Source organism: Rhagoletis zephyria, unplaced genomic scaffold (assembly GCF_001687245.7).
Source record: "Rhagoletis zephyria isolate East Lansing unplaced genomic scaffold, Rhagoletis_zephyria_1.1 Rzeph_scaffold_00437, whole genome shotgun sequence".
NCBI lineage: Eukaryota > Metazoa > Arthropoda > Insecta > Diptera > Tephritidae > Rhagoletis > Rhagoletis zephyria.
The window spans coordinates 178217-192510 of record NW_016157521.1 but is presented as its reverse complement, the minus strand read 5'-3'; the positions used below and the strand labels follow the sequence as shown (position 1 = coordinate 192510).

The following is a 14294-nucleotide window of genomic DNA, read 5'->3' as shown; positions in this document are numbered from 1 at the left end:
AGAAATACATACATACATATGAAAGGGTGTGTCTCTTTGAAGGGACTTATCCAAAGTAACTTCGTTATTTTAATTTATGCTTATTTGCATTTTAATTCCAAGTATACGTATGTATGTAGTTTCATAAACAATATATCTTTATTGACCATTTCGTTTTCGATATTTCCGATATTCAATATATCGATATTATTTTAGTAGATATATCGGTATTGGATATTGTGAGTTTAGAATATCGCGATATCGATATACCGAATTTTCATTGCCGATACGCATACCTAGCTCTATACAACTTTTAAGCGCAGATACGCACTTAAAAAAACACGCCTATTGTTGCTATTAAAACGCGTATTGACGTCTTTGTTTTTCTGTTGGTTTGGACGGTTAGTAATATTTTTGATGACATTAACACACACTCCTTATGTGAAATTGGGTCTAAATAACAAAATTTATTTTTGTGACATACTTCACTTTTAGTGTGAATCAATTCCAAAGTAACTTAATATCAATTGACATTATTTCACTTTTGGCCTGTGTACTAATGTCATTGACATTAATTCCCTTACAAAAGTGAATTTATGTCAATTGACGGCTAAAATAAATGACAAGTATCATTCCGCAGGGCCTGGGTTCGAGTCCAGTTTCCGACAACATGGAAAAAAAAGTTTATTCTAATAGCGGTCGTCTTTCGGCAGACAATGGCAAACCTCCGAGTGTATTTCTGCCGTGAAGCACAGCTTCTCATAAAAATACAATAGCCGTTCGGAGTCCGAGTATCCCCTTAGTGTGAAAACATCAAGGCACACGCCAAACGTTAACATAATACTAGAGTTCACTCTTTGATGCGAAAAGCAAAAATGAGCGTTTTGTTTCGCACGAAAGCATGAACAGTGCTGCTGCGTTCGTGTGTGCTGTCGTACAGCGCAGTTTTCTCGCCCTTAGCATTTCAGTCAGGGTCTTAGCTGTGCGTACATGCGAAACTAAAAGTGCGAAACGTTGCCATATGATTGTTGTTTGCTTGCCAGCTGGCAACGCAACTGGAAAGAAAATTTATTTTACAAATGGTTAGAGGGAGAGAAGTGCACGAACGCGACTTCAATCAAGCGCCACTTAAAGCACAATTCCATTCTTCAGAGTTACAATGCACTCAGAATAAAATATTCCTTAATGCTAGGAAAAAATATCTTATTCTAAGGAAATATTACCTTGAAATGGCTCCAAAGGTAGGCTGCCCTAATAGTTATGAGTAAACGATTTGACATAGTTTAAGGAAAACAAAATTTCTTAGTTTTAGTACTATTTTCTTTCTACCTAAGAAAATTACACGGTGCTACAAAAAAAAAGCCATGAAATACACCCGAAACAAAACCTAGTGTAGGTTGTAGGTATGGTCGAGTACAACATGAAAATAGGCCCCGTATAGTTCCTGAACACTCCTTTTTTTAGACCAAAAACCATTATTTTCGTACTCGATGCACTTATCTATTAATAGCTTGACGTTATGAAAAGACGATTTATAGACCTTTAAAACGATGTATAACAATATGTTGTTAGACTTAGTTTGATGGGAGTTTTCATCGGTTAAATTTTAATGAGCCCCTATTTTTCTTCATTTTTCAACTTTGATCATCGCTAATTTAAAAAAATTCTATGTAAGTTGCGAAATATTTGGTATTTATCTAAAAGAAAATTTATTTTCGAATAAATTTATACCTCATCTCATAGAATTGCATAACAATTGTCGAAGTTAAGCAATTTAAGCAAAAAATACGGCCCTGAATTTATTTGTGTGTATGTACCGGACGTGCAGATTTTTTGAGCAGTGTGGCTAACTGACCGTCTCCACTGGATAAAATTTATTGCTGTCCAGCTGTCGTTTTGGTCACTAGATATAAGTTATATCAGTGGCATTATTTGTGTGGGCTTTTTATATCTCCGATCTCGACCGAATTTGATATACACATTGTGCTTGGCCTCCTTAAGCACCGTGCTGAATTTTTTTTTTTCAAATTGGACACAGATGAACGACTTCATTCAAATTCAATACCTCCGCTCCTAAAAGCTTGCGCATCGCTTAGATTTTTCGCAGAAGGAAGTCCCACAGCAATAACTTCAATTCGGTAAACTTAACATGTCGATAGTTTTAAGAGGTGCTTCAGTTGATAAGGAAAAAATTTGCAATCAGTGTTAGCTTTTGTTTCACCAAAAGCGCGGACTACACGAGAAGTAAAATTTCCCATTGTTGTTTTGTTATTTTCACGATATTCTGTAAAAGCAAAATGCGTTGCAAAATGTTAATATCGATTAAACTATTAAAAACTAACATATTTCGTTAGTTGTGCCGGCTCGAGGTCAAATGGTTTTAGAAAATTTTAATTAAATCAGGATTTTAATTTTTTCCAATATATTTCGATTACAAAAATCCTCAGTCTCATTGCGAGAGTCGTCCCGAATGCAAGTCGTTTTTCGAGAGTCGAATCGTATCGAAAATTTCACGTCGTTGCCTAAAATTGCCACGCGACTGGTATATTAATGCGGCAAAACTTGGCAGCACTCATTAGCGCACACAAGGGGTGGGTTTTGGGGTTCAAACCCCCCTAAAGCTAATAACCTCAAATACGAACTGTATCTTAAAGCTAAGAATCCAGCTCAAGAAAAATCACAAGAAATATTTTTTATTATTTCTGTTGAAAAAGAACTTCCCTTTCGCTATAAATTTTCTTGAAATAAATATACGAGCATTTTTCTTGAGAAATGCAAACTGATTTAAGAAATTTTGGTAAAGGATTTAAGAAATTTCTTGTGCGTAATTTTATGTACATATATGAATTTTTCGCTTTTCTTGAGAGCTATTAAAAGTTTAAAAAGCACCATCTCCATCGAAAACCAGCAGCAAGATTCCCAGCATGTGCTACAGCTGATTTTGATCGCCAAAAATCTCCAAAAGAATAGCAGGAACGCCTAACAACACGCAACATTTAGTTACATGCCAGACTTAGCCGATTAGTTACACATTACAGCTATTACTTTTCGCTTCAGTATACTTTTAGGCCCACTGCTTTTCATTTATAGAATTATTGCGACGAAAACTTAGCGTTGCGACCAGAAATCGAGGAAAATGATCATTAAAACTCTTTTTTTAATTTTTTTATTACTTTTGAAAGTTCATATCATATCATTCAATTCTCATATATAAATTTAGGAATACCGTTAATTTTTTCATGATCCAATGATCGGATCTAAACGAAATTACGGGACGACCCATGAGGTACCATCTTTCCGAAAAAAAAAGAAATTGAAATCGGTTCACGTGGTCCAAAGTTATGCGGTAGCATACATAAAAAAAGAAAAAATATTTTGACGAATTAATCACCTCCCTCTTTTTTGGAGTCGGTTTAAAATGTTTCAGTTCCTTGTTAATTTCATGTAATAAAGTGCAATTTATTAAACTTTAAAAGGTTCATTTTTTATTACATACTGTACATAAAGCTTGCACAAATGTATTTTAAAGAGCATATTATCCGAAGCAAATTTCAGAAGTATAAACCCCTCCCAAAATATATTCCTGGGTGCGCCCCTGGCAGCACTGCATAGTTTTCGACGATTTTCGTCGTTTACTTATTTCAGCTCGACAGTAGACAATTCCAATGTTGTCGAGTCTTACAATTTAGCCTAATTTACGACTTAGGCAATGAGGCTGCTTGTTTGAATTAAAATTTTCTAAAACCATTTGACTTCGAGCCGGCTCAACTACCAAATTCACCTTTATGTCAACAGCAGAAAAATTATACGTACGTCAACAGCAGCATACCCGGGTATGCACACATGATTCAATAATAAAAGGTTTGCTCAAAAAACATGTTTCTCGCTTCCTCTTGACAAAATCGGCTCCCTTGGCAAGGCACTGTGTGTGGGTTCGTGTATGTGTGCAAAGCTTTTGTAAGGGAGCTAATACTAAGTTCACATATAAGTTGATTATCCTCATTTTCGAGCTTAACACCCTAATCTGTAATTAGAACAAGAGATTAGCCATATAAAATTCGTCCCTTGTTAATCTGTAATTATAAAATAATCTCAGATTTAACCGATAACTTTTCGGTGTCATCCTAGTTTTATCGATGGGTTTTGCGAAAAAGAGGAGAAATGCCAAATGTAAAAGTAAACAAAAATGGATGCTAGCAAGGAACAGAGGTTTCTAAAGGTATTTTTAATAAAATGTTAAGTTAAAATATATTTATATTGCTTAATATAGCAGAAAAACGTGATCACGGTGGCACAGAGAAGAAACATAACTTTTCCTTGAGATGTGAGAATAATAAGCACAGCAAATTTTACGGCTAATAATCTGAGATTTGCCTGTGTAAACGGGGTGATTAAAAAACGAGCTTTGATTGAGATAATAGTGATATGTGAACATACTTTAAGGGAGTGTCAAAACTCTAATGTCACCAATGAGAAAACCTTTAATTATTGAATCATGGTATGCACATACATTTTGTATGGGAAACGGCGTTGTGTTGTGACGAAAATGTTAATATTTAACACATTTCTTTTAATCCGCATACATTTTTATTGTTATTTTCTGAAGAAATATGTTTATTTTAAATATGTGAAGAAAGATTTGAGAAATATGTTGCTCTGCCGTAAAATAATGAGTTTCTTAGAACACACTCTATGATTGTTGGTTTTGAATGTATATAAAAAGGATTGTTTAGGTAAAAAACGTGTATGATTATTGAAACAGGGCTTTTGCAGGTAGGCGCAAATAATTCTTGTGATGTCTCTTGTTACATCAGGAAGTTCAAAACTTGAACCAACCTGCAGAAGCTCTAATATTTACTTGAATACATGTTGTGCGAACTTGAAGACAGAAGAGATATGAAGTTTTTATGACCAAGTGTTACGCAACGAAATAAAATTTATTAAAGTAAAAATGGCAAATGGTGAATGGCTCACTCCAAGACACCTTAGTGCACTTGATCCTGAGGGGCAGCATGGATACATTCGCCAGAGGTTAGAAAATTTAGGAGAGGAAACCAGTGACGACGAGCATTTCGTATCTGAATAGATTGTGGACGATAACAAAAATGATGTAACTCCAGTTGACTCCGATATAGAAGAAATCAAGCTATCAGAATACGACCCGGAAGATCTTGAGGAACTTGGCGATATACCGGGGAAATTATACTGCCAAAGAAGGAACAATTTGAGCTGCTCCATCACCACAAACTGCCTGATTCCGAACCTACAACATACTCAGGTCTGAAAACATGGACCAGTACGTGCCGAAGAATAATAAATCAGTTGTGGTCTTTTCAAGAATGCATTAGATAACCGAAGTAAAAGGTCTTAAGAAGAAGCCACTACTGATATTAGATTACAACCAAAGCAAATGTGGCGTTGATAATATAGATAAATGCCTTGCAGAATATTAAACCAGTCGGCCTTCGGCATTTTCTTATAATATTCTGAATGTAGCTGTCCTTACTACGGACATAATTTACGTCGAAAATCGCCCACACCTGAAAACCTCCGAAATCCGACTAGAATGTTCCTTCATCAACATAGTTGGCAACTGTCGAAATCTTAAATAGAAGTGAGAGCTAGTAATAGTCGAATAACCAGAACACACAACGTCATTGAAGCAATAAACGGCGGTCCTTTGAGGATAATGGATGTTGGTATTTAGGGAGCAAGGAAGAACGTGACAGTGCGGGCAGAATAAAAACAAATGGTAATTGTTCTATGTCCGCCCACCAAGGAAAACCTGCATATTGTTCAACAGACCCATGTATGCAGAACATTCTACTAATATGTTGCAATGTAATATCTAGATGTAGTTAAAAAGTTAGTAATTTACAATTGATTAATATTTTTTTTATTTTACAAGTATTGTATTACTATAATATCATTATATTCTTGTATTATTTTAAGAATTTGATTCGGAATTATATTCTTGTATTATTTTAAGGATTTCATTTGAAATAAAGTTTACTTTTCAGATGTATCAACATACATATTTGCATAAGATTTCATATACATACCCGGTTATGCAGCTGTTGACGTAAGGGTTAAAAGTCGAAAAATGGCCAGATCTCTGGCCCAGGTGGTCCAATCCCAACCAGACTTGGGAATATGACGTAAAACACTTCTGTTGCGGATATCATTAAATTTCAAGTCAATCCGATGTCTAGTTTCCAAGATATAACAGTTTTAAAACGCAAGACATACCCGGGTATGTTGCTGTTGACATAAAGATTAAGAAGTAAAAAGGTCGCCAAAACCATCATCACTAAAATATTTCACAAACTTTTAAATTTTATCTCCTAAATACGCTCCAAAAATCTTCACAGCAACCACAAAAATGGAATTGCAAACTTTGTAGCAACTGCAGTTGTCAGTAGAGAGTTGCCATCTGTAATATCGCTTCGGCAACTGGAAACGCAACTGAAGTTCGGTTGCTACCGATAGTCTACCTATAAATCTATCCTCGCCATTGCCGCCACACACGGATAAAAGTTTGCTACCCTGTTTACACATTAATTGCTAAAGAACAATTTTTTGCTTGAAACTAACCATATCTTTTCTGATTACAGGAGTTCTTTACGATCAGTTGCATCCTGATGAGGATGGCGTTCCTTGGAACCTTACTATACATTTTTCGAAATTCCCCGAAGACTTATTGGTAAAAATGTCAACTAGGTAGGTGTTAAGCAACTAATAAAAATGAGAAGTCCCACTTAACGTACTAATATGGATAGGGAATTGTTGGAATCACATTTTATGTCATGCCTAAAGGAAGCCGATGTTCTTAAGCATCGAGGTCAAATAATATCTTCAATGCAAAAAAAGGATCACAATCAACTCTGGCAAGGTCTGGGTAATGACAAGTTTGATCAGTTTTGGGCAATTAATCGGCGTCTAATGGAGCCAAATGGGGAGCAAGAAACCTTTAAATACATTCCTGTACGATTTTATTCGGAAGTGAGTATCGTTTTCTTAATTCTAATCATAAACACATAAGGACTTCTATTAGTACTGTTTGGTATATAAAAACGTTTTCGACGTAGGTAATTGTTGAGGAGTTCCATAACAAAAGGCAATAATTCCCCTATTTGTTTTGCCGTGGAGTACGTCCAATGTTTTAAATAAAAAACGGATTAATTTATGTTAGAATTATTTCGTTTTGTCGCACAAATGACGCGAAATACTGGCTTATTTTGGGGTAAATTTTGAGATTTTGAAGTACAAGTAGCACTTAGGTTTTGCATATAACTTTCATTCTGGGAACTTAAGTTCTTGAAATGGCGCTGGTCACATATCAACCCACAGAAGACACTGGTCATGCGAAATAATTAGTAGCTGATGGCACATATGATTGCAGTTAATGCGGTTATGTTTACAGAAATAAAAACATTTTCCAAACTGCGTCATCTTATATGAATTCTAATGTAAAATTGTCCGTTGAATCAGAATATAAGAAAGTAGAACAATTTTTGAGATATAGCCAAATTTCGGTTTTTATGATCTGAAAAAAGTGAAATATGTTTTCTTCATGTTTCTTTCTTGGACTTCAAAGTATAAATACAATAACACCTTATCTAAATTGAGTAATAAATCGAGCCCCAACCGCAATTTGAGTGTAACCAACAGAAAGAAGATTATGCATAAGTGTTTTTTTTAAATTATCTTTAAACAAAGCAGAGTTATTAACATGAAAGTAAGTAATGTTTTTGCAGTTACATCTTTTTTGCTTTTAGGTTGGACAGTGACCATACTGTTCATTAAAGCTTGCAAGTCTTCAAGTGCCCCTCCCACTTCTTCCGCTTGTGTTGGTCTACGAGTTGCTGATTCTCCGCATTGAGATCCCTGATACGGGGTTTTCCGGTATAAGCCTGGCGAAGGTAGTCACGCTCGTCCGTTAGAACAGCCGCTTCGTTGGAAAATGTGGACGTCTTTACGCGATGCATCCAGCGTAAATTAAACGGGCTGCAGCCGGAGTGACAACTTTGCCGAATTTGCGTTCGCCAAAATGAACGTTTATTGGTGAGGCAAGGACGGCGAAGGTGCTCTCGGTAACTTCATCAAAGCCTTTCCAATCAGTTTTGGTAAAGTTAGTTTTGGTTCGGTGTTCCGCAGAAGCAAATTAGGCGATACAATTGTAACGACAGCATAAGTCGCCACGTTCTGCTGTTTATCAGACCAGCACTAGTAATTGCTATGTCGGGTCAGATGCTTCAGCTACCTATAATACTTGTGCGGGCGTCTTCGTTCAGACTGGAGCAAATTGGGGCCACTAATGATATGGTCCACTCCTTCTGAAACCTGAGATGCTTAAGTGACTCCATCCCTTGCAGGTGTTGCACCTGACTGCAGTAGTTAGTTGTAGTCTTCTCTGTTCGTCATCTCTTGTCAAATTTTGTTTTGAGGCAACCGGGTTTCTGCGTTTTGAAAAAAACCATTTCATTAGTTAAGAAACAGGTTTCAATTCAACAATGTGTTTTAATAATGCACTAATTTTAGTTATGTATACTGTATATGTAAATTATGTTTTTAATACTTGTAGGAAGATGCCTACGTACAAAAGTTAATAACACCTTTAAATAAAAACGGACAAAAGAAAACACTTGGTGAAATGATTACTGAGTTATCGTCGCCGCTTAAGAAAGTTGGTAAGTTGAAGCGGAGAAGGAAAATATAAATATTTACATTTATAAAAACTAGTTTTGTTGTTTTAGTTGAAGTCCGAACACATGGTATCAGCATTCACGATGAAGCACATTTACAGTGGTTATCCGAGCATCTTAGTTATCCAGATAATTTTTTACACTTATTTTTAGTCTATGATAGTAACCCTTAATATTTTAAACATGTAAGTAAAGTTACAAAGTCATAAAGTTTCTTTTGTTCGATTTGGTTAGCAGTAAAGAGTGATTCGTAAAAGCTCTGTTTGGGTCATAATTATGGCTAAATAAATTAGTTTAATAATAATAATAATAGATTGGCGCTTACACATATGAGCTAGAATTCATGAAATCGATCAGTAAAAATTAAAGTTTGTTGATTTTTAATTTTAATATGGTGGATGTGTAATTCAGGAGCATGGAAAGTGATTCCCATCAACAAAACTTCGAAAAAATATATATTTCGCAAGTTATTGCATAAACAATTTTTATGGCATTTTTTCTTCGATTCACAATATCTCATAAATTATTTAACCGAATTGAATGAAATCTTCAGGGCTTATTCCTTTTATGTCATAGTTTCTGTTGACATATTTTTTTTTAATGCAAATTTTATTTTTGTTCCTTTTTACTAATATTTATACTAAGAAAGTTTTTGCAAAACATCGTTCTGGAGCAACAAAAAATTTGAAAAAAATTAGAAATATTCTTCCAGTTTTATTAAATAACATGTGTAAATTTCCAAGTGTGTGTATTTTTCGTTTAGAAGATATCAGCAATTAAACCTGGCTCTGCATGTATAGCATCTTTGATTTTTAGATTTTTGAATAACATTTTTTTTAGATTTTACTTTTTTTTTAAATTGAGTCAGCTAACAGAGTTGTACGAAAGTGGTAATTAATATTGCCACGTGTGTAAATTATTGAACGGTGGTAGCTTGGTTATACGCGACGAATAACGACTGTCTTATAAGCAAGTGTACGTAAAAGAAGTAAGTAAGCAAAATAGCAGCAACGAACATTATTCGCTTATTGTTATCTTTTATATTGCCAAATTCAGACCCATTTCTCCCCTCTGAATACCTGTTGCAATCCTCATAATAAGATGTGTAAGCTTGCAACGGACTACAAGCGACCAAATAACAAATCCAAAGGCTTTATATGAAGAGTGCCAAAGCTACTTCAAAGGCATCGCTTTTGTCTTTTACGCAGAGGCCGATTACGATGTAGAAAGCCAGTCGTTGGAGAAACGTTTCCTTAGAGCAGCGACAATAAAGAATACCAGAAATTTTCACTCTTTTGTACCAATTAACACACAGCAAATCACTTGCAGAACTTATTCAGCATCTGAATCACTAATTGAGAACACGATCATTTCATGAATTCTCAGTTTATCGGTTTCATGTTTATACCATCATACGTTGGAATTTACTTTGATGCAATAAAAGCCATATACTCAAATTTTGTGTATAACCTATTAGAAAAAAACCGTATTTGTTTTTTATTTTTTGATGTTGGTTTCTACCGGACTTGAACCCAGGCCCTGCGGAATGATAGCGCGCACTGCTAACCACTGCACCACAGAATCAAAAATAAAATTTATTCAAAAATCTAAAAATCAAAGATGCTATACATGCAGAGCCAAGTTTAAGTGCTGATATCTTCTAAACGAAAAATACACACACTTCGAAATTTGCACATGTTGCACATAAGACTGGCAGAATATTTTTAATTTTTTTCAATTTTTTTGTTGCTCCAGAACGATGTTTTGCAAAAACTTTCTTAGTATAAATATTAGTAAAAAGGAACAAAAATAAAATTTGCATTAAAAAAAATATGTCAATAGAAACTATGACATAAAAGGAATAAGCCCTGAAGATTTCATTCAATTTGGTTAAATAATTTATGAGATATTGTGAATCGAAGAAAAAATGCCATAAAAATTGTTTATGCAATAAGTTGCTAAATGTATATTTTTTTGAAGTTTTGTTGATGGGAATCACTTTCCATGCTCCTGAATTACACTTCCACCATATTAAAATTAAAAATCAAAAAACTTTAATTTTTACTGATCGATTTCACGAATTTTGGCTCATATGTTAGTGTTTGGCCGAGCTTCTCCTCCTATTTGTGGCATGCGCCTTGATGTTGTCACACAAAGCGGAGGTACCTACAGTTTTACGCCGACTCCGAACGGCGATTGTATTTTTATGAGAAGCTGTTTTTCATGGCAGAAATACACTCGGAGGTTTGCCATTGCCTGCCGAGGGACGACCGCTGTTAAGAAAAAACCTTTTTGCTATATTTTTTTTGCGATGTTGCTTTGACCAGGGCTTGAACCCAGGTGCACTGGAGTGGAAGCGCGCACTGCTTACCACTACACCACAGCGGCCGCTAAATTAATTTATTTTACATTAATGGGTAGATTATCGATAGCAATCGAACTTCAGTTGCGTTGCTAGTTGCCAAAACGATATTACAGATGGCAACTGGCAACTGCAGTTGCTACATAATGTGTATACAGGCGACTACATTTTAGTGGTTGCTGGGAATGTTTTTGGAGCGTATTTAGGAGCGAAAATTGAAAAGTGTGTCATATATTTAATAATTTGAACGATATTAACATTTTGCAATGCAGTTTGCTTTTACAGAATATGGTGAAAATAACAAACGAATATCTTGAAATTTTAGTTCTCGTGGACAACACCCTTTTGGCGAAACAAAAGCGAACACTGATTGCAATTTTTTTTCTTTATCAATTGAAGCACCTCTTTTAAAACTACCGACACACCCAGTTTTCCAAATTAAAGTCATTGCTGTGGCACTTCCTTCTGCGAAAAATCGAAGATGTGCGCAAGCTTTTATGAGCGGAGGTATTGAAGTTGAACGAAGTGGTTCATCTGTTTATTAACCAATTATACTACAGCTTCTTTTGGAAGTCCTCAATATGCTTTGAAAATGGACACAAAACGATAACAAAAGAAACCATTAACTTTTGCTTACAGTACACGCGGTAGCTCTAGAGGATTGGAATTATCCTTTAAGTGTCGCCTGATTGAGGACGCGTTCATGCATTTCTCTTCCTCCTAAACAAATAATTGTGATAAATTTAGCTTTATTTCTGTCTTTTCTTTAAAACTCTTCATTTTAATAATTTAATTTTACTCGCACAGCTTGTTTGCAGACGCTTGCTGGTTGTTGAACTGTCAAATTTCGATTATCGATAACTCTACAGCAACTGACGATAGTTGCCATTCGTAATACACATTTTCTTTCCAGTTGCATTGCCAGCTGACAACCGAAGCGTGGTTGTGTTGCCATCCGTAATCGAGCCATAAAATATACTTCTCATTATATATATACGAGTGTCATAGGCCACCCGTCCACCCCTTCTAAAATGCTCTATCTTTCGGTCATATTACCGACTTCTGGTGTCGGGCGAAAATGGGTTAAAGAGACCGAAACTCCATTATTTTAAATGGGACATATGACTCGGTGAGTTCGACAACCGTACAAGTTTAATATTGGTTTTTTTGGTTAATATTAAAAACCGTAAAAGTCAGGGACATGTACGTTTTTCTCCTCATTTCACGGGTGCAGTCAGTTATGCTACGTTAACCGCTAGGTATCTGGCACGGTGAAATAAGAAAAAAAACCACAAAAAAGTTATTTTAGACTTGTACGGTTGTCGAACTCATCCATTCATATCGTCGATGTTTTTGCAAAACCGCCCATCGCCCAATTGCAAAACCGCCTATCTTACGGCACTCAAATTTTACAGGGGAGCGAAAAACGGTTTATTCTTTGAAGGCATTGCCTTGATAGGCAGTATTTTCTCTAGCTTTTATTTTACAAATCTGTTGTTTTAATAACGATTTAACGATTTTTATGCATAAATCTCGATACCTGGAGTTCAGGGTTACCAAATCTCATGTTGCCTTTTTCAACTTTTTAATGACCTTCGCTCTTCAACTTGTCCTGTAGCCGGATTCCAGCTTTCGATAGAGCTAATTTTGATGGCCAAAAATCTCCAAAAGACATCTAGTTACATGCCTCTATTACAGCCAGATTTGGCTGATACACATTGCATCTGTTACTTTTCCATGTTGTATATTTTAGGCCCCACTACTTTTCATTCGAAGAATTTCGACGACGAAAATTGAGTGTAGCGATTGTCAAAATTCCACTGGAAATGGAAGATACAGATTCGTATTCTGCGGTCAAAAACAACTTTTGTTAGAAACTTTGGCAGAATCCGAATATGTGGTAAAAGTTCGTAGGTATGTATGTATGATTTACAAAAATGGACTTTCGGTATGTTTGCACTTTTCTTTAATAGCCAAAAATCTCCAAAAGAATAACAGAAGCGTAGAATCTCACTGCAGAGCGAGTTAAATCCGACTCTGTGGTAATGAGCATGTACATATGTATATCCTATTTAACAGAATGGACTTCCGGTCGGTTTCACCCAGTGTTCGGATTTGCCTCATTTCAGCCCCTTACTCGCTCATTAGTTTGCTCTAAGTTTCCGCAACTCACCGCGTATCAGCCGAGGCTGTTTGCAAACGTGTTCTCGTTAAATACGAGCGCACGCGCTGAGTAGCCAGCAGATGAGGAAGCAAACGAGGGCAGCGCAAGCAAAGGAGTGCCTCAATAGTTCTGCCCTCATGAGCGCGTCGTTGCGAGCGAGGCACACAGTTGCAGCAGCATACGAGCGAGGCGAGTAGATGAGGGAGGCATATGATAAGAGGCAAACAGATGAGACAGGCAAACGGATTGTTAAGAAAAAAATTGATGAGATAAAAATTGCATCAGCTAAGAATTTCGAATAAACGATTGCATGTACGCATGCATAAATATATGTACCTATGTATATACATTAGCGTGCCCATCGAACATTTTTTTTTTGGAAATTTCAAGACCCTATTTTTATAGATTTTTTAAATGTCATTAAGAGGTCGCGACCTGTCGATTTAGGTCAGAAAATACGATTTTGTAGATTTATGAGTTTTTGAATGACTATTTTTGATTCGATTTCAAAGATCGTATATCGATGGCTGAGTGGAAGATCGACCTATCTCGGCAGCCAGTTAGAAAACGCCCTATCGCAGAAAACTTTTCAAGCACGCCCTACTTCAGAATTTGATTCAAAAACGCCCTATTTCAGAATTTTATTGAAGAACACCCTATCTCAAAATTCGGTTCAAAAACACCCTATCTCAAACGAAAATACATTGAAAATAAGCTGAGATAGGGCGTTTTTGAATCGGCAGCTGGAATGGGGAATTCGTCAACCAAATTCTGAGATAGGGCGTTCTTGAAAAGTTTTCTGAGATAGAGCGTTGTTGAAAAATTTTCTGAGATAGGGCGTTTGCGAACTGGCTGCCGAGATAGGTCGATCTTCCACTCAGCCATCGATATGGTCTGGGAAGAGGATATGCAGGCCTTTAAAATGGTATATAATAATAATTGTCGGACTTGGCTTGTTGGAATTTTTTATCGTGTAAAATAAAAAAAAAACATATTTCTCTTAATTTTTTAAATTTTGACCATCGATATTTTCCACAATTTCAAAATATGTAGTACTATCAAAAATTAAATCTATTTTTAAATA

At 35.8% G+C, this 14294-nt stretch overlaps 1 protein-coding gene across 4 annotated transcripts in view; it reads left to right on the top strand.

The window, feature by feature from the left end:
• The window catches only part of Atg5 (autophagy protein 5), an 80276-nt gene extending 66697 nt beyond the window's left edge, over nt 1-13579 (top strand). Inside the window, exons 3-8 of one of the 4 annotated variants that reach the window (XR_001846972.1) lie at nt 6594-6699; nt 6759-6981; nt 8564-8669; nt 8736-8869; nt 12800-12960; nt 13020-13578. Coding sequence is in view for 3 of the 4 variants with exons in the window: in XM_017611666.1 (XP_017467155.1) it covers nt 6594-6699; nt 6759-6981; nt 8564-8669; nt 8736-8857 (557 nt within the window). In the remaining variant the exon portion in view is untranslated. Of the gene's footprint in view, nt 1-6593; nt 6700-6758; nt 6982-8563; nt 8670-8721; nt 8943-12799 lie in introns of those variants that run through there. The other 3 variants (XM_017611666.1, XM_017611667.1, XM_017611668.1) reach the window with 3 other exon arrangements.
• Nucleotides 13580-14294: the final 715 nt, after the last annotated feature.